Here is a 26156-nt window from a genome sequence, read left to right on the forward strand (position 1 = left end):
ACAATTAACCATAAACCGTAAATCAGCCTTAACTTAATTATTCAACAAATTTGAATTAGAAAAAACAAAAAGAGCAGAAATGGATTTTGTTTTCTATCAACACAAAAATTTATTAAGAAAATATTGATTATTACACTGCACAGCCGATGTTTCATAAAACATGAATCTCTCAAATCGTTGATTAGATAGGGAGGCAATTAGAAACCTTTGGATAAACGACAGCAGCAGGTTTACCCATGATACGACGTCCCTTGGCGCGGCTGCAGATCCATATCACCGCTCCAACTGGCCAACATACAACTGCTGTCACCAGAAACGCCACACAGCCGAGTGTTGGTCCAAAAACCCTGCACCGGCATGGATTTCTTCTTGTTCCACATTCTACACATCCAAAATTACCCATATATACTTGAACTACCAACTAGAACTAGAAGATAAAGACTAAATGAAAGATGCGCAAACTGGGTGAACTAGTTTTTGTTAATTTGTTTTGTAGCTGATTTTTATGATGTAAATTTTGGTTGATGATGATTTGTGATCGTTTTGCGGTTGTCTCTTTATAAAGAAGGATTCGATTCGAAGTTTGCGTATGGTTTTAGATATTATTATTTGGGGACCAAAGGGAAAAATTCTGAGTCATGGAGTACACGTATGCTTCTTTTATTTATGTCTGTACCAATTCACAGACCAAAGGGATAGGATTGGAGTCATTGGATTAGTCAAATGGGGTATCAAGCAATAAGAGACCCAACAATAGCCTTCAGGAATCAGGTCGGTCTAATCTCTGAAAATGGAATTCACAATCATCGGTAATCGCTAAATGACTTGACTCAGACACGACATCCCAGAGTGCAAAACGAAAATGTGTGAAATGGACATCATAAAAGTATGCAAAGTCGTCGGATTTTGCAGTCAGAAAGATGCAAAAAATGTTCAAAACCAACAGCATAAAATGATTTCGCAGATCATACTGTTTAGGGACAGACTGCGATATCATAAAGGTAGTACTAGGAGTCTCCAATGTGATATCACAAAGGGATAAAAAGGCAAACATTCAAAAATCTGCATCCAATAGACTTCCGATGAAATATCTGAACTGGCGAGTCACATAACATTCAAGTGGTGAACTGCTGCTTGCTAGCCTAACCTAGATGAGTCTCAGAGACCAAGGGCAGGGAAACATGTGCCAAAACAAAACTTCAACCAAGATAACAGGTTAAAAAGAGATCTTAAAGCGTGCAAGAGGTTCCAATATATGCAGAAAAGCTGACACAAGTGTTCAAAATCTCATAAGAGTAGCCATATGCCATCTTCTTCAGCAATTTAAACATGACTACTTCTAGAAAGAGATAAACATCTAAATTGCGAAATGCAGGATAACCATTTCAAGCTACTAATATTAAAACAAAATAAGAAACCTTGTATTGTATAGATAGATAAACAGCTACTCTTCTTCAAGAAGAAAAAGAAGCTCTAACTTTCTGTCTGTTCCCTCAACCTTCGGATGGTACTTCTCACGGTGACTGCACTAGCGGTGCTGTAATACAGAAACACAACAGATAAAACAACAATCAATGGTTAGCTTTTTATGTTGCATGTAGTATACAGATATAGAATGGAAAGTGAGCATGAGAGCGAGTCTTACTTCAATGTGTAGGCACCACCAGCTTTCACTTTGCCACAGTCTTTGCATCCCCAAATTCCAACGGCCTTCCTCTTCACGGCATACTGCAAAAGGAAAGGAATTGATTACTAACTCGATTATAGAAGGAAAAACAAAACATAACAAAGATACACTGAACCTGGTGTAAGAAAGACAAAACAACAAACCTTTCCACAGATTCACAGAAGTACTTGGAATGCTGACTGATTTCCATCTTCTTGATCTGCTTTCGCAGACTGGCACCATATCTTGTTCCTGAAATAAACAAACTAATGTTGATCAAAAGGAAATACCAAATCATAGTGTACTTCTGCTTATGTAAATTATAATAAAAAATTGAATATATTCCTAGAGAAAGCCTTTTGTCAAGTTCTATGACATTCTACAAGCATCACCAGTCTAAATGAGTTCAACCACAAAATAATCATATTCATACTAGATATAAGGTAAGCTCGATAAACGAATTTAACATTTCAGTACAATTTTTCAGAAAAAAGCTGACCCTTATTTCACAGGAGCACCACCAAGGTCCAATGCTCTATGCTCAGCTAAACAGGACATAAACAAGACTTCTTGAATTGAAGAGGGCCAAGAAGCAAAATTAATAAGCATTCTGCCAGCAAATGCTTACCGTATTTGCCAACGATTCTCTTTGTACGCTTAGTCTGCATCCACAATAAACATCTGAAGGGCATCAATATACAAACAAATAAATCATATTGGAATTTTTTTAACAAAATCAGGGAAATATAAATAACAAGGAATGCACTAGACCATACTAACAGCAATAACCATACAAATCCAAAAACATTACAACCAAAACTACAAAAACCTGATATTTCTCTTTTGTTTGCTAAGACCAATACTATCAATGCTGATCATGCCTTCTTAAATACCATCAACAAGTATTCACAAAACATTTTGAACCTTAACAGGTTGGTGACTTCAGTGCTCTTTGATTGATCAAACCTTCAACTATGATGCTGTTCGCAGAAAAATGGATATGTTGCAGGTTTCTAAGATTGAGAATACTCATTTTTCTTCAAACGCTATCACCTTTGAAAGTTGCAGGTTGCTCAGAAGGAAATGATTTCAGAAAAGACCAATATGGCAAGTGAATACTCATTGATGGTATTGGAGGCACTAAAGTCACCAACTTCTTAAGGTTTTTAGACGGAAACATAAAAGTAGAATTATGCCTTCTTAAGCAAATCAAAACTTTCTTTTCGCAATCAGGAAATTTAATCTCATAATCTCAATGCAATCACCATTAAAAAAATAAAACAAAAAATTGAATCACAAAATAAAGTTTGGAGCCTCAAAGATCTTGGTGGATAAATAATCATCAGAGGGGGTTATAACCCCCATCAAGAGTAGCAAATATTATCCTTACATCACTGGCTTCAGCAAACCATAACCTAAACAACATCTAAACAACAATTAACAATTCAACTAACAATCCTAAATCTCTAACCATACAACACAGATAACGTAATCATCAAAACTGCAAATCAACTTAGAAATCAGTTCTAACCAAAACAGAACAAAACAAAAAATCATTAAATCATACAAAAATTAGGGATGATATGAAACATGTGAAGAAGCCTCAGAGATCTTGGTGGATAAATAATCATCAGAAAGGTTTTTCACCCCCATCAAGAGTAGCAAATATTATCCTTACATCACTGGCTTTTTCACGTAAAACCCTAACCACAAATCTACAAATTGAACAAAAACGTAAAGCAAAATCCTAAATCGAGCAAAACCCTTTGTTTGAATCTAACTAAAAACCCAAATCCAGTCTGGGTTTTCAATAAATCTAAACATAACATCAGAAAATGAAAAATCTCAGCAAATTCAGTAAAGATCTAATCAGAATATAACTTTAATCATCAGAACAAAGATAAGAAGAACGATTACAATATCAGAACAAGTAAGAGTTAAGATCAAAACTTAAATAGAGTGAGATGAGATTTGAAGGACTTACCATGGCTGCGGAGGCGGAGGTTGTAGAAGGAAAAAGTTAATCTCTATTTAGGGTTCCGATTTCTCTCGAGGAAAGCGAGTATATAAAGGCAGACTGGTGCCCTTAACAGATAAGTGAGTGTTTAGATCGTAGTGTTTGGAGGAAAACTGTCCAGTGGACTTGGGCCACCAACGTCCAGGAAAATTTTAGGGCATACAAAATGATTATCCTAACCAGGGTGTGGTGATAATGGTATTTAAGGATGGGTAAATTATTTGGCTACCCTCAATAAATTTATTAATTTATTATTTATTTTATCATTTAAATTTTTTTTATTTTGATTTTTAAAATTTTAAACTTTATTTTTTATTTAATTCTTTTGTAGTGTTTTTTTTTCTTTTTTTAGTCTTTTATCTAAGAAAATTAAAAGAAAAAAAAGTTTTGATTTTTTTCTCCCATCTTTCTTCCCTATACCAACCAAATGTACGACAAAAGAATTTCTCACAAATCCATGTCTTATTTCTTCTAAATTTGACTGATAAATTAAGTTTAAAAAAATGGAAATTTTTGGTAGTTGCAGAATTAAGTTCAGCTGATAATTGAAACAAATTATTAGCCGATCTGCTCTCTTTTTTCATCCTGAAGGTGTTTATGAACAGTTCGGTTGATAATTAAACACAAAAATGATAGGCGAACTTCGCTTTATGAAGAACAACACTAAGTTCGGCTGTCATATTTTTTGCTCGAATTAGTCGAACCTAAGTTCGATAGTTACAAAGTGACATTCGGCTAATAATTTTTCAGTCGAACATAGGTATATTTTTATAACACCTGGTTCGGCCAATAAATTTTCAGCCGAACCTAGTGTGCTGTGAATAAAAAAAAATTAAAAATTAAAATTTAAGAAATTAGAAAAAAAATATTTGAAAATATTTATTTTTTATTTTAAAATTTTTTAAAAAATTAAATTTTAAAAAAATTTAACAATAAAAGATGGGTAGTTTTGGCATTAAGCAAAATATATGGATAAGGGGCTTTTAAGATTATTATCTAATAACCTATTTTTGTCTTTATTTGGTATGCGCTAAAATTTTTAGATATGTCCTAAAACATGGTTCATAGAGAATGCATGCCAAAACAACGGCAACATGCCTGCGTTTCCAGCATGGATGCTAATTGCCAATTGGCAACCCCCTATTAAGAGTACGCTTAGATACCATAAATAAAAGTATTTCAAATTCTCTAAATGCAAAAATCAATCCCAAAAGTCACGTTTTTGCTTCTAAAAGTAATTTTGAAATACTGTCGCATTTTGAATTTGGAATTCCGATAGTTGAAAAGTAACTTCTCCAGACTCCAGGTGTATATCCAAATGTCCTATAAGTGTTTTTCCCGTGATATTTATTTATTTTTTTGATTTTTTTCTCAGATAAAACAGCAAGAACCCAATTAGAACGAAGAAACCCTAGTTTATTGTTACATATTCTCTCTCTAGCCTGGTTTATTATTATCTCTATTACTATGATTAAAAGAAGGGGATTGGATGGGATGGACCAACACTCTTCGTCGGCCAAGTCGAATGTTAAATTCGTAATTTATGTCCAGAGATACCTTTCGCATAACAACAATGAGATCCAGTAAGAAAGATGCCTGAATCGTCAACTTAGGAGACGCAAAGGGCATTTATCCTACGACACCCAACAACCTATATATACAACAACAACCCTAAATCCCAATGAAATCGTCGAATCTTCTTTTCTACTTATACCTTAAGTCTCGGGATTTCCTCTCTGCCAAATCTTCTTTACGCGTCTTCTGTGACTCTCCAAACCAAATCGAACGTCCCAGACTCTCTTTAGGATACTCTCAAATCAACAAGCTTTCTTCCCTTATCTCCATGTGATAGTTCACATATATTCAACCAAAATCCCGTGATAAATTTCACCTCCCTGTTTTAGCCACTCGATGATTTTATTCCTTTATTTTGGAATCTAAAGGACTTAGAAATCATGTTTTACTGAAACAGGCTTAAACGAATCCATAGCACAAGTTATATCCGGCTAAAATTCTTCTACTACTAAATCAGAGTATCCCGTGATATTCATCCTCCGTTTTTCTTCTTCCGGCTTATCCATCCCAATTTGTCCGGTCCAATCAATCCTACAAACCCCGTTATGCACTAGGAAGTCTATCCAATCAAAACTAAGCCTTTAAATCTCCTCAGGAATCGCCCAAAATTCTAACGTATCTGTCAAGTTTTTCCCTCCTTTTTCTGAATTCAAATCATGAAGAAGGGTGCCCCCTAACCAGAAGTAAGGGGTGCAAAAAGCATGTGCCTTAGGGGTGCCCTAGTGGTGGCCCATATCCAAAATGCGGGTGCCAAAATCGCTTTTCTCCAGGTGCCTTTAACAACTTTTCTAGCAGATTTTTCCAAAAATGTTTATTGGCCAAAAATACCTACACACATGTAAAATACCATAATAAGTAAAAAAATGAGCCCTAACAAAATATAGAGTCGAGACAATTTAGACAGAAAATTGTGTCTATCATTTATGTTGATGATATTATTCTCATTGGCTCAAATACTACAAGTTTGGAATTTATTCGAACATCTCTACACAAGGAGTTTGCTATTAAGGATCTTGGTCTTATATCTTATTTTCTTGGGATTGAGGCAACTCACAATTCTTCTGGTATGTTTCTTACACAAAAAAACATATGCTCATGATCTTCTTATTCGAGCTAAAATGTTTGGAGGCAAACAAATCCAAACTCCTATTAGTACTACCGGATACAGGTCATTTGATCGTAGTATATTGTTAAAAGATGCTACAGATTATAAAAATATTCTATGTGCCTTACAATACTTAACCTTCACTCGTCCAGATTTAGCTTATGCCGTGAATAAATCCTGTCAACTCATGCATGCTCCAACAGAATTTCATTGGGTATTAGTTAAGCGTATTTTACGATATCTCGAGCATACTTCTACGTATGGAATTCTTCTCAAGGCAGAAAATACTATGCAATTGTCTTTCACTGCCTACACAGACTCGGATTGGGCTGGTTCTTTAGATACTCGATGTTCCACCAGTGGCTATTGTATTTATTTGGGTGGTAATGTTGTGTCTTGGAGTGCTCGTAAACAAAAAAACAGTAGCTCGTTCTAGCACTGAAGCTGAGTATCGAGGTCTTGCTATTGTTATTGCTGAAATTATGTGGATTCGATCTCTTATTTCAGATCTTTAAATCTCTACTACATCTTCACCTGTATTATGGTGTGACAATCTTGGTGCAACCTATATTACTGTTAATCTAGTTTTTCATGTTCGGACTAAGCATATAGAAATTGATTATCACCTTGTTCGTGATCCAGTTGCTTCTAAACAACTTGATATTCGATTAATTTCTTCTAAAGATCAGATAACATATATATATTTACAAAACCACTTCCTAAGGATCGTTTTGCTTCATTAAGATCCAAGTTCATAGTTCATGATGACCCACTATGCTTGCAGGAGGGTATTGAGCCAACGTAATAATCAAGGAATCGTTACGTACAAAGTTTGTTATACATAGAGTTTGTTGTATCATAGGAAACTCAGGAAACTAGGGAATATTTGTATTACAAGTTTAGAACTCTATGATCTTGTGTATATGAACAGATAGCCGTCATGTAATGTAATACACGAATTCAAGGAATAAAAATATTCTTTCAAACTTATTCTTGTCTCTTCTCTTCTATATTCTAACCGTAACCTATTCTAAAACTCAACTCTCACACTACGAAAATAAGGAGGACATTTGACGGTCCAGCCTCATCGGCCAAACCGAAAGCTAAAATCATCTTGACACAACCGTTCACATTGATCCAATGAAGGGCTCCATTAGATACCTGACTCCTGGGATGAGAAGAACCAGTAGCGAGGGACACGTTCTTCTTTGTATCTCCATCCAAGGTGACTCCCAAGAGTAAATACCTGAACACATGATGCCTTGAAATAGATTCGAACAACCTTGTACTCATTAGTTGATCCAACGTAACCGAATTCACCTATTGGAGGGTGTAAACTTACCTCACGGTTCCCCAATCCAGGAATATAAACAGCTTCTCCAGTTATGGGATTATTACATATGAAGGCAAGACCAAATGCACGACCATCTTTAGAATAATTTGGATCTTCCGCTTTAAAGCAAACTAAACCATTGCATGAACCAACCATGCCATAGGGATCCGCTAGCGCAGGGACTAATGGTGTAAGTGTATTCTCAAAATAATATTTTTCTATCCTAGTTTCGCATCGAGGATCTCCATAGTAGAGCTGTGTTACAAGATCCTTAGTACTAGATGGTATAGTTTTTTTAAACGTGAAAACGATACCTACACTTTTACCGACAATCCTTCTCCAAGTTTTGCATACTCGTTCGCACTGCAAGGTGGATTCGATGGGTAAGCGAGAAAATATGTTTTCCAAGATATCTTTAGGAAGAGTCTCCGCCATGATTATAATTTGAATAGGATCTTCTTTTGCACAGAAGAGACAGTATTTAAATAGTAAGAAAAATCGATTGTGAATTTGGAACCCTAATCTAGAGGTTCTCTCTCTCAAGGAGAACGACTATTTAAAGGAAGGCTGTTACGCTAAACTGAAAAGTGGGTGCTTAGATCTTAGAGTTTGGTAGAGTTACATACTTGCTTGGGGCTACCAAGCAAGTACAAATTTTGGACCTCAGGCCATTAAAGTCGAATTCTTTACAAAGGGCCTATGGCTTATCATCTATTGTGCCTGTTTTGGATTATCATAAATTTCCTTTCGTTCTTTCAGTGCTGGTTGGTTACTCGCTTTGGTAGTAAGGCAATATTAGGGATAAAATCAAAGGAGGTTGGAGGTAGAATTAAGTTGATAATAATTAAAGTAACTATGCCGTTTATGGTGTAAGGGAATGCTTTCAAATTAGTTACAAAGATAGGGAATTGCCAGCTAATTTATTTGTAAGACAGTAAAATAAAATTACAAACAATAGGAAGAGCAGGACAAATCAAATCAAACCCCAACGAATACAAGAAATGAAATGAAACCCAGAAGAACAATGTATGACGGTGTGCTGGCTTCATGTATCAAAGATGCTAGGACCATACGTACGGCGAAACATAGTGACAAACAATAAGATATGCGACCGTAAAAACAAAAATATGGGAACACCAGCAACAGAAGATAGAAGAACGGGTAGCCAAGGGAGTCTAGGTCCAAGTACAATAAAAAGTGTTGCACAAAAAGCCACCATCATAAAGATTATAGAGATGAAGAGAGTTAGAAGACCAAGCATCAACTTTTTCGGCAAAGATTCCAGGAAATCAGCATGATCATATTGGGATGTCAGGAGAGCCACAAAACTAAGAAGTGACGAGGTTGAAGAGAAAAGAGCCAATGCATTTGTTACGGCAAACACTATGAATGACTTCTTGTATAAGAAAATTGGGTTTCCTTTGTTATCTTTATCGTCGCCACCATAATAGCCCCCAGGAACTGTAAAAGCTGCAGCAAAAGCAACTGTAGCTATGAGTACGGATACCAACGCGCATGACTGAGCTGTATCTTTTATCCATTTCTCTCCTTCAGCAAATAATGGTGTGTGCTCTTCTTTAAATAATTCTTGAGCAGTCTTTTTATCGCTGTTTCTTATTATCTTGTGTGCTGGTGGAAGAAGACTTTCCACCTCCTACACATATATAGACAAGGTTGCACTAATGATCATTGCTAATGGTGTCAATGTCATTCTTTACATATTCCATGGATAGATTTGAATAATTAGTTATTGAGCCTCGGAAGTACCTGAAACCATTGAAGATCCCGCTGCAACCTAAGAGCGACACAATAGACTGAGCTTACAAATGGAGATTCACTTTGTGTCCAGGCAACCATATGCAAGATCGTACTCCCTTGTTTGTCCAGTGAGGCAGCCAACTTCTTTTTGAACCCATGGATTTGATATACGAGATTGAAAATCTTTTCTTGTCGTGCACAAACTGCACTGTAAAACATATCTCTTTCATCTTCCCCCATTTTAACCCAATGTAGACCAGGAAAGCTTTGTAAGCACTCCATCACAACTTCAACTGCCCCTAACTTGGTAGCCACGTCCAAGACCCCTGTTTCTGTGAAATATTCTTCAATCTCTGAGCTATTCTTTAAAGACTTCATTTTTGTAATAATGCACTTCGTTAATGCTACAGCGTTATCGTGCATCAATTTTTTGTTGTGTATTTTGATTCCTGGAACTGGAAATATGAAATAAAAAAGCAAACCAAAAATCATAAATTACCACCTCGCATTACTTAATCCCTTATCCGGCAAGGAGATCACATATACAGTATGTAGTAGTCCTAATTTCTAATTAAGCTTGTCTTGGACTTTTTGTTTCAACCATGTAAGTTTGGGTTATTTTATTTTTGAGAACTCAAAAATGTCCGATGATATATTTGTCCTGGTTAAACGGTTCACTGTCCAATCTGTTAAGAACTGTTAAATAATTTATTTTTACTTTTAATTAAAATTAATGCACTAAAAAAGTTCAGAATTTTTTTTCAATTTACTTACTCTTTTTTTTTGTTAAAAAATGTGTTTCTTTCTTTCAACTTTTTTGGACTTACCCAAAGAAAAAAAATTAAGAAAAAGGGGATTTTGACAAAGTACTCCCTTTTTTAGATACCCATTAGAAAAATGTCCCTGTTTTTTTTAAACCTTGTTAAAATGCCCTTACAGTTTACTTTCACGTCTTGGGTCCATATATTGAGTCAATAGTCATTTAGCAAGTCAAAAAAACTAGTCAAATTACCATAGGCCCCTACTTTAAACCTAAATCTAGTGAGAGAAAGTGAATCTCATCTTGTTTCATGCCTCAGCCGACAGTCTTCTTTCTTCTCTTCTGTTTCTATAAAAGGAAAAAATTGGCGATTTAATTGCCTATTTCCAGTTACCTCCTACATAACCCTAAATCTAGAGTATAGTTTTCTCTTTTCATTATTTTCTCCGCGTACATGTGAGAGAAGAAGGCTGCACGTATTTAATGTGTCTGAAATTGGATAAAGATGTTGATGATGTTGAAATCAAGAGCTTTTGTTGGTGGTCTGAGTTGGATGAGAAGGAAAAATTAAGGGTTTAACAGTTTAGGGTTCGGTGGGTATTCATCAGTTGAAGTTTGATAGCAAAGAAGAAAAGGGTTTTTTGGTTCCTGAATTCTCAAAGTTCGACAGAGAAAAGGGTGTTGCTAATCGAATTACGGAAGAAGAATAAGTGGATTTGAATGTAAGTTTAGAGAGGGGAGAAATTGAGTTTTTTTGGTCAAGTAATTGATAGGTTTGATTATTTGAAAGGCTTGGAAGGAAGAGAAGAACATGGAGAAATACAGAGTTAGGGTTTGAGTTGAGTTGAGCAGAAATTCATGGGGTTGTGATGATTGTGCTGATGGTGAATGAATTTTGAGCAACTGATGATGATTTAGGGTTCTTAGAAGAAGAATCTAGGTCGATTTTAGGAACAAGAAAGAAGTGGAGGTGTTACTGTTGTTGTTGATTATTTAATATGGGTCTACGTTGGAATGGTTAGACATGTATTGAAGAATATGATTTAGATATATGTTAGGTAAGGAAACAATAAGAGATGAGTATTGATTCTCTGGTGGGTTCAACTGAACTGAGGATGAAATATCTGTGAACAAGAAGATGTGAATCTTTTAATCTCAGGATGCAGTTGTTGCGACTTCAGTTTTAGGTGTTTAGTGGCGGTGCTGAGAACTTAAATGAATTGCAGATGAATGTTATGGATGATTTGCAGGTGATGATGGCAACAAAAATATTTGTGGTTTATCCTGGTGGTGTTTGAGCTGAATCTGATTGAGAATGGTTGAATGTTAGTGAAGATGCAGGTGTTGAGAAATTGTGATGTTAATGGGTTGAGTTTGCAGGATGCAATATAGAGAAGTTGCAGATGGTTTTGTTTCTTGAGCTGAACTGAGAATAATTTGTAGCATGAGTTGTTCTATGAAGCTGGTTGTGTATGGAGTATGGACTGATTTACAGGAACAAATGCAGTGATGCAGTTAGATGGAGCTGATAGCTAGTGATGCTCGGTTGTAGTTGAGGACAAGAACAAGGATCTGCAATGAAGTGAAGTGGTGTTCATCTGAGACATAGAATATTTGTGTTGGTTGAAGTTTGGGGGTTATGAATGAATGTGTGTGTACATGGAAAGGTGGTTGAATGGGGATTGATTTAGGAATTGAGATTAATCTGATCTGGGAGTTGCAGGTGAATATATCATGGTAATGGTATGAGCATGTGTCATGAATTGGATGAAGCTGCAAGTGGAGCTCAGCTAGGAAGTTATGCACTGCAAAATTGCAGGATGGGGTAATGTTATTCCATCATGGCGCGATTTTGTACATGACCATGCAAATGGTCTTGACTGGACTCGGCATTTCAAATCGCCAATTCAAGTAGATTCAGCTCTACTCAGTAGGAAGGACTTTTTAGACTTTTTTACATTGCCACCTAAGCATTAAAAAGGCTAACTGACGTTTACCTTTTCTTGAATACAACGATAAAAAAATGACACTTCAACAAATTTTTGAATGACGAGGTTACTTTTTCAATGTAATATGAAAAATATGTCTACTTTATCACAAATCCATAAAAATATCATTAAACATTTTTAAATAACTATTCTTATGTATGTAATTAGGTTTTATATGCTAGTATCTTGGGTCTGTATATAAAAATTTACACAAAAATGCTAGATTTACTGACTAGCAATCCTGACAAAAATCTCGCATCAGATAATTTCCCCGACCCCACCTTAGAGGCCTTCCATAAATAATCCACTGTTTTCGGGCTATTTTACGGGAGCAATTATGGGTAGGTGTGGTGCGATCACACAGGTCCCTGCTTAGACTAAGGCCCATTATTAAGAAATCGGATGCCCCCACCTATGGCAAACTAAATAGAAAATCAGTTTTTCACGCCTATCTCTCCTCTTCGTTCTAATTCTCGTCTCCGTTTCAGAAAAACAAGAGAGAAAATCTCCCAATTTTCTCATTGTATACCTTAAGTCTGATCGTGATTTTACTAATTTGGGAACAAGAGAGCAAATCATCGTGTCTAAATATAAGGAAACTAATCTATTTTGGGTTAACTTTATAATCTAGGGTTTTGATTTTTGTCTAATAAAATAAAATAAAATTTCTATTTCTTATTTGTGATTACTGATCAAGAACTACAATGGTTTTGTTGTTGCATATTTGAATTTTGGTTAGCCTTATTGTGAATTTGTGAGTCTTGTACTCTTGTTGTACTCGCTAGTCGGTTGAATTTTCTAACTTGTAAATATCTTTTCTCTTTTGTTTACAGCAAGCTGAGGTGCCATATGTTACTTAGACTCTTAGAGAGTTGGGATTGTTGCTCACTGCTCACAGCTCATGCCTTGTTCTGATTTTCTTACGGATAATCTATTGACAATAATCCGGTAATAACAAATCAACATTCATTACTTTCAGTTGTTTCAATTATCAAATCTGGTTGTTAAGGGTTTAAGAAAAGAAACTCCTGGTCATACTAAGATATTAAAAAGGATAAAGTGCTAGCCTTTAAGGAGTCACAGAGAGGAGCTTTAGATGGATTTGTTGTTAAGTATCCACCTATAATAGTTCCATATTCAACTGAAAATGTTGTTCCTCATTTGGACCATAGTGAAATAATAAATGATTCTAATGTGACCGAGAATGTACCCCAAGAAGTTCCTAACATAGTTATAAATGAAAATGAAGAGGTTTATGATAGGGGTAGTGACAATGTTGAAGTTATGGAGGTGGAACTGGAACCTCCACTTTCCTCGCCTCAATTACATGTCAATATATATGATCCTAGAAATTGGGGTAATCTCGACACAATCTCTAGAGATATTTTGGTGGAAAAGGGTCATTTTAGATACCCACGTATAAAGAAAGGTCCTAAGGGTAAGCAAGGTAGATACTTTGCTTCATCTTATTACATTAGAACTTTGCCTAATGGTGAGAACATGATAGAAAATGGCTTGTATATTCAAAAGAATTAGATAAAGCATTTTGTTTCTGTTGTAAGTTGTTTAAAAATGGGTCTCGTGTATGTGGTTTATCCGATGAAGGGTACAACGATTGGGGTCATATTACTAAAATGTTAAGCAAGCATGAGAATAGTAAAGAACAGAATGTGAACATGACCGCTTGGCTTGAACTACGTGAAAGAATAGGGATAAATGATACAATTGATAAGCATCTTCAACATCTGATTACTGAAAATAAAGAACATTGGAAGCAAGTACTGAAAAGAATTATTTCTATTGTTAAATATCTTAGCATACATAACTTGACTTTCCGAGGAACAAATGAAAAAGTTTATGAAAATAGTAATGGAAATTTTCTAGGTTTGGTTGAAATGATTGCCGTCTGGGATCCGACTATGAAAGAACATATGAGAAGAATTCAGAATAATGAAATTCAGTACAACTATCTTGGTTCTAATATCCAAAATGAATTAATTGACTTACTATCTTCGAAAATCAGAAGTGACATCATTCAAAAAATTAAGGATGCCAAATATTTTTCTGTATTGCTTGATTGTACTCCGGATGCGAGTCATCAAGAACAAATGTCTTTGATTATTCAGTGTGTAGATACTAGTGAAAGTCCAATAAAATTCCAAGAATACTTTATGGGATTCTTAAGAGTAGTTGACAGAACTGCACAAGGGTTATTTGATGTTTTGAAAAGTGTTTTAGAAGATCTTGATCTTGACATTAACAACATTCATGGTCAAGGATATGATAATGGGGCTAATATGAGTGGGTGCAAAAATGGTGTACAAAAGAAGTTGCTAGATACGAATCCAAGAGCAATGTATACACCTTGTGGGGCTCATTGTTTAAATTTAGCACTTCATGATATGGCACGTTCTTGTAAGGTAGCTCCATATTTTTTTTGAAACATTGAAACAAATTTATAAATCTTTTATGCTTCTACAAGACGATGGGATATTTTCAAGCAACATGTGAAAGGTTATACCGTCAAACCATTGTCGGATAGAAGATGGGAAAGTCATATTGTGAGTGTGAAGGCTGTTAGGTTTCAAGTTCTTGAGATACGAACTTCTTGTTACAGTGGCATCGGCGGAAAGAAGCTTCTCAAAGCTTAACATACTGAAGTCGTTTTTGCGTACTACCATGACCCAAGAAAGACTCAATGGGTTGGCTATGATATCGATTGAGCATAGTCTTCTTGATGGTATTGACATTGATTCCTTGATTAGTGATTTTGCAGCAGTGAATTCAAGACGACAAAACTTTCATTGATGTTTTTTCGAATTGTATATATATGTATGTTATACTCAAATTTTATATTAATCTTCTTAATTTGTATTTTTCTTTTGCTAACAGCTTTTTATATCTTTCAGGTGGAAATATATTGGTTAACTAATTCAAAGCTAGGGGAACCGAAATCATTTACATGAATGGTAAATACTAGAAAAACTAGTCAACAATACTTTTTATGCCCTTTTTATGCTCTTTTTGATGTGTGCATAAAATGCAAAGCTATGTTTATGTTTATGCATATATATATATATTATTAATCGTTTTAATTTCATGTTTCTCATCGTTAGTACGAATTTATCGCGGGAGAAAAAAAGTTTGACCATAAAAAAAGCCCTGTGATTAAGTTCGCACAGGGACGGAAAATACACAGAATCGGCTCTGTGTCCCAAATATACCCATATATAGTACTAATATACATGGATATCTAATGGACTGACCAGTCAACAATTTTCCAGGGATCTCTTGACATGGTGGTTATCACTATAATAAGTCCAAAGTAAAAAAAGCCCTTATAATTTCAACCAGGGGTAAAATGCACATAATTATTTATTACCTACTTGTTTAGCGAGTTTCCGGATTTCTTCACTTATCCATCCGCACACTGGAATTAAGATAACAGAGAGAAACTTTAGAACAACATTTTATATGTTACCTTATTGAGCAACTGCTTTAATAGCAAGTCGTATGGGATGTCTACTTCAAAGTGAAATAGTGGAGCAAAAGAGTCAAATTTGTTCCCAAAGTGAGAGCAGAAACAACGTTTCTACTGCGTTGACGCACAATTTCACCGGGAAAATCCCGTGAGGAGAATGAATTGTCAGATTTTAATGACTCGAGATAGGGAATGAATAAAGTGGATCTCACTCGGTAATTCATTCTTTCGGGAATTATTTCCGTGATTTAAACCTTTCTCGGAATAGAGAAAGGGGTAAAGTGAGACCAAACAATAAGAAATAAAATCAAGCATGCTATGCCTTCACAATAGTAACTTTTTGCTCCATAAAAATGAAAATGTAAAGGCAGGGTTAAATCGGAGGAAAAATATCGCTCCACTAATCCTAATTGCCTTTGTATAATTGAACATGTATATGTATATATATATATATATATATATATTAGCTTTTTGGTGTGTGCATTGCACCACGTACCTCTTGTTGAATAGGGAAAGCTCGAACTCTCCGGAGGGTTCTCCGCATCTCCTTTGAAGCTGATGCCAGGCGTAGCAGAAGGAAAATGCACTGACATAATTGTACAATAAAATCCTGATAAATTAACTTGCAATTGAAAAACATTCTAATGAAATTATTAATCCATCGAGTTAAAATTTAACTTAACAAGCCAATGGGATCTGAGATTTATTAGTTTAGTAAAGTTACTAATCTAACGAGGATTAACTTAACGAAGTCCATAGTGGGTGAATGGCATAGCAGAGCATAGCAAAGAAATAATGTTAATACGGAAAATCAAATTAACGGACATGAGTAGATGAGACGATCCCAAAATTGCAGTTCATCTCTTCTTAGAAATGCTTTGCTTGCTGCCATCATATCTAATGCACAAGGATTCATTCTCCTACTATCGTTTTGAATAGCCAAATCTTCATACTTCTCGATCATATCTTTGGCAATATCTACAAATTAAACAAACAGTACGAGCATTTGTTTAATTATATATATGTGAATACTTAACACTTGTATAAAATTTTGTTAATTGATTCGGTTTATGATGATTGTCTACTAACCATGGAAACCAGCTCCAATTACGCTACATATGATTTGACGACCGGAATCACCCGAGAAGATCTCCTCGTCATCATTATCACTCGTGATGGTGTACAAATACTCGACAATATCCTTCTTTTGTTCCTTCGGTGGAGCATAATTAGCAGCATTTAACAGAGGAATGTACTGGTATCTATCAGGTAAAAGTGTTAATTTTGGGTTCTTTTCCACCATTGCTTTCACAGATTCAATGTTTCCAGCAAGCACGGCACCTTGAAGTGCTGTTTCACCATCAGAGTTTTCTAATTCAAGCTGCTTACATGTCATGAGGTTCACGAGTTCCTTCACAAACTTGACGTGTCCTTGGGCTGCAGCTATATGCAAAGCCGTATCATTGGAGATCGTAATCCGGGCAGTCACTGCGTCCCTGTTATTGACAATATGATTGTTAGCCTTTTGCCAATCACCTTTCTTTGCAGCTCTGTACAATGGTAGGTGTCGCTGGAGCTCCGCCGTCTCTGGGGCCTTGGAGTTTGGCCTTTCATTTCTATTTTGATTTCCCGGTGAACGGCTCATCTGCTGCATACATATCCCATTACCATTAAATCAAAAGATACAAAAAGACATAGCAATGATTTATTTAACTTAACACAAATTAATATATCAGTACAGTAGATCTTTGGATCCATTTGCCACAGTTCCAGATGATTTATCGGCAGAGTTACCTGACAAGCGGAAGTAGCAACCGCAATAGGAACCGATCGTGGACGCTCAGTGTCTGAGTAGTTAGCTTTTCTGGATTAGTAATGAAGTCCAAATATTTTATATATGCATGGGTTTTTCGGCGGAAAAGAATACCACAACGTATGGATTTGGTTTTAGGGTTTTAGAAACTAACTCTTCCATAATCACATCTACTTGGAAAGTCAAGTGAACAGAAACGGACATGAAAATAATGAATGAGGTGTGTGATGGAGCTCTTTGGAATCCTCAACTTCTCTGTTGATTGAACAATAATTAAAAAACTCAGAAGAGTTGGCACTTGGCAGTAAGATTTTGACTTGATTCACGTGGGTGGAATGCGAAGAACAATGCAACTGGACAATTAACAATTGGTTGTCCTCTTTTTCTTCTCTTTTTCCTTGTTTTGGATGGATATATTGACATTGTCATGTTTTTTTTTTTTTTGAAAGGTATGTTGACAATGTTGCTCTTACCAAAAAGAACAAAAATAAAATTGTAAATAAACATTATGCGGATTAACACCACACCTACTCCTTCATCTCATGTCCCATTCTTTGTCCTTGTTCATATTTGATCTACCGATTATCATAACTGATTAAGTACTATCGATAAAATGGATTTAAATTATCTATCCAACAACTTTTTTCTCCATAAAGTGCAGCTTTCGGTGTTAATTATCTGTGGATTGATTGGTATTATGATCAAATATAAATTTTGAAGTAGATAAATCATAATTGTACGTATACTATTTTTTTTGGGTGTAAGTTCACCTTGGTCTGAGGTAAGTATATTGTATTTATTTTTTATATCATACGTATTACATGACATTATTATTTATTTTTTTGTTCACTTTGTAATCGTGTAACAAATTTTATTCGATACAATTGATATAAATGCCAATTAACACTGGTTTTCTATCCGTTGAATTTATGAGATATGTAAAAGCAAAAATGGCATTCTAAATCATTTTGAACCAATCTGGTATGATATTTTTCGCCTATTCAAAAAGAACGATAGGATCATAGATTTACAACAAACCTTAACCATTAAATATGATTTTATTCAATAATAATCCATTGGTTTCTATTTCTTATTGATAGACGTATTTATGTGTCTATTTTCATCTCTATTGTGTATATTGTTAGTACCCATTTTTGTACTTATTTTGGTATTTTATCTCTTTGTAGGTGTTTTTGGAGAAATAAGCTTTTGCGGTGAAATTGGCTCAAAATGTGGCATTTGAACCTCCCTAAATAACGTACTAGAAGCACCCAAAAGTATGTTGGAGACACCCCAGAGGCACCCCACAAATACCCCGAACCCCGAAAAAGTGTTGAAAACATCCAAGAAGAATTACTAAAGGCACCCAAGGGACGAGTGTTATGCGGACTCCAGTAGTTTGGATAAGGGGTAACCTTTCCCCTTCACATTCAAATTATAATTCTGGCGGGAAAAAAATGTCCCTTTTACTTGCAGTTTTGGTGGGCGTGATTTGGAGGAGTTTGAGGTCGACTAAACCTCCGATTTTCATAGTATAGACTTCTTATGGTCTAGGAATCTACAATGGGTGTTAAACTCGATTAAAATGGGCTCAATCGATGGATTTTTATCACAACAGAAAAATATGGAATGTCACATGTGTGACCTGTTTTAGAGAGATTAAAGTTCTATAAACCTTCCCAAATATTTGTATCTATCTAAGGAAAAGTTTAGAATCAAAAGGAAGGCTCAGAAACGCGTAGAAATTCTAAAACAAGAAATTGTCGCAACTTTGCCGTGAAGAGAAAGGAAGAGATTTTGGAGAGATTTAATCGGTCTTTTTGATATAAATAGTTTGGTTAGGTCATATAGAAGGGGTGTCGAGAGTTTGGGGATGAGAAGGCAGAGGAGGCGAGAATCAGAGATTTACAAGCTCTGCTGCTGCTGCTGTTTCTGCTGGTGTCGAAGAACAACGTCGCAGAACGGAGAACAACGTCGCGGAAGAATAACAAAGTTGTGAAAGACCTATCGCAATGTTCACAGAACAACCCGTTACCTATTATTTCAAATCCAATACCTTTTGTAACAATGTTTCCAACAAATATATAGAGTTCGCAACAGTTCTGTTAGTGTTCTCTGAAGCATTAGTTTCTATAACAATTATATACGTTACAAAACTCGTTGTTTTACACCTTCTCATCCTTTTAATCTACGTTTGAGCAACAAACATGTATTTTGAGAAAGTGATTAACATGATGAGCTAAACCCGAACACTAGGATGAAGGAGGAAGCCGTATTTCACGCATGTGGTAATTTTAATAATTCTTTTATGACTATTTGCATTAGTTTTTAATTGGTTTATGATTTTTATTGAATGGGTATGATTCGTTTGATGATGTATGCTTGATCTATGTATTTTTGATACATCATGCTTGTGGTTTACGGTCATTTCTTTTCAAAAATTTACTTTTGGCAAAGAATAAGAATCCATATTTTTAATATATGAGCTATAATTGATTGGAATTATTATTTGAATGGAATTTGGTGGAATCCTGAGTCTCAGTAGTTTTCATAATCTTGACCAAAACATTATTTTGATTTTTCTAGTTTTCTAAATTTAGTCTAAAAATTATTCTTCACAAGTACGAGTATGAATGATATTTTATTTACCACTTTACAACAACTTGAAAAAAATACATCAATTTTTGGCGTCGCCGACGCGGACTTGTTTTTAGATTTAGGGTTTGATATTTTTTTTAGGTTTTGTTTTTGTGTTTAGTTTTATTTTATTTTATTTTTATTCTTTTTTACGTTTCTTTGGTATTTGTCTATGTACTGCATGTTTTAAATCAAAAGAAATTTGAGACGAAAGACCTTGGGAATCAAAACAAAAGACAAAGCGAAAAGAACGGAAACGAAGACAATTTTTAATTTTATTTTCAGAATTTTATTTATTTTTGTAATTTTTCTTAGAGAACTATTTAGGGTTTGTTAATATTTTGTAATTTTTTTTTATTTTTTGGACACTTTGGACATTCTTGGACATTAATTTTTTTTAACCATACGGAAGGGTAATATTAAATAAAAAACAAACTGTTTGCAGGTAAGGACGGCGATTACGATATTGTCTCGGCACCTTGGGTTCGTACACTGACATCGGGTTGGTGGCCCGAGTCGACTTCATCGGTTCTTATCCCTCAGGTACGAGTTAGTCCAAACACCCAACGATTCAAAATTTTCCAATACCTTAATTACCCTTTCTTCAAAGGATACAGAGATATGAATGAGAATTTTTAGTTTTAGATATAATATTTAAAATTAGGAGAGATTCAGAGAGATACGATAGAGATTTCTTGGATTCAATCATCATCATATTTCGATCTTAGGTTTGAGATCGCAGATTTCACTGTCATTTTCTTCTCTACTCTTGGTGAACTTGGAGACAACATTTTTGTTTTTTTTAAAGAGATTGTAAAATTGCTTAATATGTCACAATGTCAACAATAAAATGGGTGGTTCTCTTTTTTATAGGCTTGATATTATTATTCAATAGTAGAAATTAACGTCTAATCCCATTTCTAGTGGGATTTGGACGCTCTAGTCCACCCCTCCAAAATCCAAGACGCTTTAGTCCAAATATACCCCGTGAATTACCACTTAGTACAAATCTTGGACGAGTTATTCCAAACACCCAACGATTCAGAATTTTCCAATACCTTAATTACCCTTTCTTCAAAGGATATAGAGATATGAATGAGAATTTTTAGTTTTAGATCCAAGATTTCAAATTAGGACAGATTCAAAGAGATACGAGAGAGATTTCTTGGATTCAATCATCATCATATTTCGATCCCAGGTTTGAGATCTCAGATTTCACTGCCATTTTTCGTTTTTATTTGTTTCCTGGATTTTAATCCAATTTTTCTAATTTTTTTTAAATCCATAATATGAAATCGATTTGTCTTTTAATTTTTGTTTTTGATTTTGTTATTTGTTAGGATTTGATTTTCTTGAAACTCTTATGGTTTTGATTGTTTTTTTGATGTATGATAAGAAATCGATTCAATCTTAATTTGGTCTTTGATTTTTTATTTTCGATTTCTTCTTTCGAATAATTGAACTCTTTGGATGTTTTATAATTGAGTTTAAAGTTATTCATTGTTATTAACTGATAGAATAGTTGATTTCTTTCATTTTTTGACTGTACAGAATGTGTACTTTACGTACACTATATATATTTCGATTTATTGTGATTATTCAGATCTATTTGATGTTAAATCTCTGTCTTAGTGGATTCGATTTTGAGATCTTTTAATTGTGACTCGGATCTATCTTATTGGTTTTTTTTATTTATCATTTGTGTGTTGATTAAACCTAAGAATGCTACTTTTGAGATCTTTTGCATGTGGTTTTGATATATGTTTTTACAAAATGCAGTGTATTAACCATGTCTTGGAAGATTGTGTATGCTATCTCAAATCATGGTGAGCATTCCACCCTATTTGGTAGATGTGTACACATTTGTACGATAAATTTTTCTAAGATAAATGCATGGGTTGTTTTATTTGAACCATTATCTATTTTGTTATCTTCATGTAAATATATTTACATACTTTGTGCCCTAGTACGCTCTGCGATGGATGCATGACCTGTTTTGCTCGTATATATGCTAGATTTTGGTATTTTTATGTAGATGTGTACATTTTGTACACTAAAATGCTCAGTGATGAATATATGGTGTGTCATATGGGTATGGATGTTATATTTTCTTAGGTTTTTGTAGAGTGTACATGCTTTATACACTAGGATGCTCTTTGATGAATGCATGGCATGTTCAGTGGGTATGATGCTAGCATTTGTTAGTTTTCTGTAGAGGTGTAAATGTTTGCACACAAAATTTTGTTTAAGTTTGCATAGCATGTTCATGCACTTTAATGTACACAGTATATGTTTTTGATTTATGGTTTTTGTAATATATTATGTATCAACTATACATCCGAGAAAGTGGTGTATGCTATTTTTGAATCGTGGTGAGTATTCATCCATATCTTGGGAGATGCATACACATTTATATATTAAAAGTTTATGTGTGATGAATGCATGGGTTGTTTTTTTTGAATTAATGTTATATTTTTGTTGTTTTTCTTTAGATGTGTACATACTTATACGCTAGTATGCTCTCTCATGATTTTATGTTATGTTTTGTGGGTATGGATGTTGGATTAGTTGCATTTTTGAAGATGTGTACATAGTTGTACACCATTGTGTTGTGTCATTATTATATGTCATGATTTAGGGGTATGGATGTTGGATTTTTATAGGTGTGTACATAGTCGTACACCATTAAGCTCTCTCATAATTTTATGGTCTGTTTTGTGGGTGTAGATGTTTGGTTAGTTAGATTTTGTAGAAGTGTACATGTTTGTATACTAGTATGCTCTGTGATGAATTGATTGCATGTTCTGTGAGTATGTATGCTAGAGTTTGTTACATTTCCATAGAGGTGTACATATTTGTACGCTTGTATGCTCTGTAATGATTATTTTGAAGTTTATTTTTGACTTTAAGATTTTCTGGATCATATTTTTGGGTGTATATAGTTGTACATATTTCTGACTTTATGGACTGTATTACTAGGGTGCATGAATCATTTGGTCGCAGTGAATGAAGTTTTTTGTATGTGAATACGACGAAGAGATGATTACCTCTTGAGTATTCTATTTATAAATGGTGGATGTCACTAGAGTAAGTTTCTTTACCTTTGCAATTGAACTTGAAACCTTATTTTGAGCATAGTTAACCCTATTAATGATGTAGATTATATTCGAGTTGATGATATGTCATATATCAGATTCATTAGGTGTTATTTGATTTTATATGTATTGAATTTAGGGACTAATAAGTTCAAAATGATTTTATTCAATATGGGTAGTGATATTGTTGCTTAGGCACACGATTCAATTTGTATGTGTATAAAATTGTCCACGTTGTCCTGTCTCATTTATGTATATCATTTCTATGGGTATGGATGTGCACAGGTTGATCGTTTTGAAGAAGTGCATAGTTCTGTAACTAAGTTTACATAGTTTTACACATGCTTTTTCTTAATGTATACATATTTATACATATGTTTATTGTTTTTGAATCTACGCATAGTTCCACAACATTATGTTGTTTTGTTTTTTCCAGATCATTTCATCAGTGCTTATGTATTATTTTCCAGGTTGAAGATTATCATGTTGATGTCTAGAGACAGGTAAAAGCTCTTATAGATAGAATCATTAATCACATATCTAGGTTTCCATTTGGAAGACGAAGAAATCAATGCATTAAAATTGCTAGAGAGAAGTGAAGAAGACCTATGGTGTGTACTGAGTGCTTTACTTGCACCTTCCTTGATGATTTACTACCCTTTTTGCTTACGACTTTATACTTTTTTTCTTCATGTATATCGTTACAATGAATGTTACCATCTCATTTATTTTATGAATTAAGTTTGATTTTTTACTTTATTACATGTGTTTTTATTTCTCCAGGTATGAATAATCTTCTAACATGTTAGTACATATTCATGTACACTTTAATTTTCTAACCTGTCAGTAGATGTGCACCATCATGTACACCATATGTACACATTAAATAAAAAATTACCTATAATATACCATGTAAATCTGAGAAAAATCTACATTTAAAACATCAATATTCACACTAATAATAAGATTAATTCAAGGTTTTACTAGTAATAATACTTGTTTAAGAAAGTTAAGAAACATAGTTGTCAAAAGTCTAAGAAAGTTACAAACAACTTAAGTTGTCAAAAGTCTAAGTTGTTTCTCTCCTACTCACACGCCAACCTTGGTATTATTTATCTTCTGCGATATTCTACAGTTTGGCAGGACCACCGACAGGTTTATGCAGGTTCTGATGCTACCATATCCAAAAAGTATGTACACGCATACAAAAATAAAAAAAATCCAACTTCAAAAACTATGATACATGCCATATATCCATGAGATAGCTTACCAGTTTACTAGTATGACATAGTATGTATACCATGACATCCATACTTCAAATTATAGAACCCGTGACACCCACATCCACAAAACAGACATAACATACTAGAGTGGAAGTATGTACACACCTATAGAAATCTTATAAATCCAATATTCATGCTCACATAAGATAGGTCATATGTCCATGGCATGATACATCAGTGTAGATGTATGTACACACATATAGAAATGACATAATCTAACATTCAAAACCACAAAACAGGTCATACTCCCATGCGATGATACATCAGTGTACAAGTATGTACACACCTACAAAAATTTAACAAATCCAACATAAATGCTCACATAAAACATGACATATATTTTCATGACATGATACAGCAGTGTACAAGTATGTACACACGTACAAAAATCACAAAACTCCAACATTCAAAACCACAAAACAAAACATATGCCCATAACATGATACAACGACGTACAAGTATGTACCCTCTTGAAGAAATCTAACAAAAACAACATGCACGCCCACGAAATAACCCATATATCCTTGAGATGTCATGCATGTGTACACATTTATATACAATCACAACTAATTTAAGTAAAATACAATTCGTACTCACATAACAGTAAATATACCCCTAAATGGCATGTTGTTGTACAAATATGTACACAACTAAAAAAAATCTAACAAAAATAACAACCATGTCCACGTAACAGTTCATACACCCCCAAAATAGCATTCTTGTATACAAATATGTACACTACCACAACAAAACTAACAAAAACAACATGCATGCAAACAAAATAGTCCATACATCCCTGAAACAGAACGCCAGTGTACAAATCTGTACACTATCACGAAAGATCTAACAAAAACAACATTCATAGACATTTAACAGGTCATACATCCCTGAAAAAGCATGACGGTGTATAGATCTGTACACTATCATAAAAAATCTAACAAAAATAACATTCATGCTCACCGAAGAAGTCATACATCCATGAGATATCATACATGTGTAAAAATATGTACGCAACCACAACTATCTAAGTAAAATAAAATTTACGCTCACATAACAGTTCATACACCCCTGAAATAGCATGTGTTGTTGTACAAATTTGACACAACTAAAAAAACTCTAACAAAAACAATATTCATGCCACATATCAGTCCATACACCCCTGAAATAAAATTAAGGTGTATAAATATGTACACAACTACAATAAATCTAATAACAAAATATTCATGCCCACATAACAGTCCATAGACCCCTGAAATAACATTATGGTGTATAAATTTGTACACTACCACAACAAATATGTACACTACCAACATTCATGCCCACAAAACAATCCATACATCCCTGAAACAGTATTGCGGTGTACAAAACTTTACACTATCACAATAAGTCTAACAAAAACGATATTCATACACACAGAATAGTCCATACATCCCTTAAACAACACTTCGGTGTACAGATCTACACGCTATCACAAAAAGTCAAACAAAAATAACATACGTACACGCATAACAAACCATACATTCCCTGAAACAACATGCGGTGTACAAATCTTTACACAATCATAATAAATCTAATCAAAATAGCATTCATACACACATAACAGGTCATACATCCCTGAAAACAACACGTCAATGTGTAAATTTTT

The 26156-nt window shown here is 34.4% G+C and overlaps 2 protein-coding genes, 2 non-coding genes and 1 pseudogene across 7 annotated transcripts; all 5 read right to left on the reverse strand.

Moving 5' to 3' along the window:
* Window positions 1-1216: 1216 nt before the first annotated feature.
* Window positions 1217-3713, reverse strand: LOC113329439 (annotated as a pseudogene).
* On the reverse strand, window positions 2978-3066 carry LOC113330268. The gene has a single exon (XR_003350143.1). It is a non-coding gene; the product is annotated as a small nucleolar RNA SNORD24 (small nucleolar RNA).
* On the reverse strand, window positions 3266-3354 carry LOC113330262. The gene has a single exon (XR_003350137.1). It is a non-coding gene; the product is annotated as a small nucleolar RNA SNORD24 (small nucleolar RNA).
* A 3803-nt stretch (window positions 3714-7516) lies between the features above and the next one.
* LOC113330066 lies at window positions 7517-8131 on the reverse strand. The gene has a single exon (XM_026576930.1). It carries the CDS (start codon window positions 8129-8131, stop codon window positions 7517-7519), a length of 615 nt encoding a protein of 204 aa, XP_026432715.1.
* Window positions 8132-8601: 470 nt separating this feature from the next.
* On the reverse strand, window positions 8602-17748 carry LOC113329894 (protein ACCELERATED CELL DEATH 6-like). Of its 4 annotated transcripts, none has more exons than XM_026576717.1 (7): window positions 17478-17748; window positions 16773-17328; window positions 16509-16661; window positions 16180-16269; window positions 15585-15632; window positions 9464-9909; window positions 8602-9350 (listed from the first exon to the last, which is right to left on the reverse strand). In XM_026576717.1, the coding sequence occupies exons 2-7, from the start codon at window positions 17326-17328 to the stop codon at window positions 8742-8744; spliced, it is 1902 nt and encodes a 633-aa protein (XP_026432502.1). In that variant the 5' UTR covers window positions 17478-17748; the 3' UTR covers window positions 8602-8741. The 4 variants fall into 4 exon arrangements, with proteins under 4 accessions (XP_026432502.1, XP_026432503.1, XP_026432501.1 ...); XM_026576718.1 differs by having other exon boundaries at window positions 9464-9786; window positions 16773-17331; XM_026576716.1 differs by having other exon boundaries at window positions 16773-17331.
* Between the last annotated feature and the right edge of the window lie 8408 nt (window positions 17749-26156).

Source organism: Papaver somniferum, unplaced genomic scaffold (genome assembly GCF_003573695.1).
Source record: "Papaver somniferum cultivar HN1 unplaced genomic scaffold, ASM357369v1 unplaced-scaffold_117, whole genome shotgun sequence".
NCBI classification, from domain to species: Eukaryota; Viridiplantae; Streptophyta; class Magnoliopsida; order Ranunculales; family Papaveraceae; genus Papaver; species Papaver somniferum.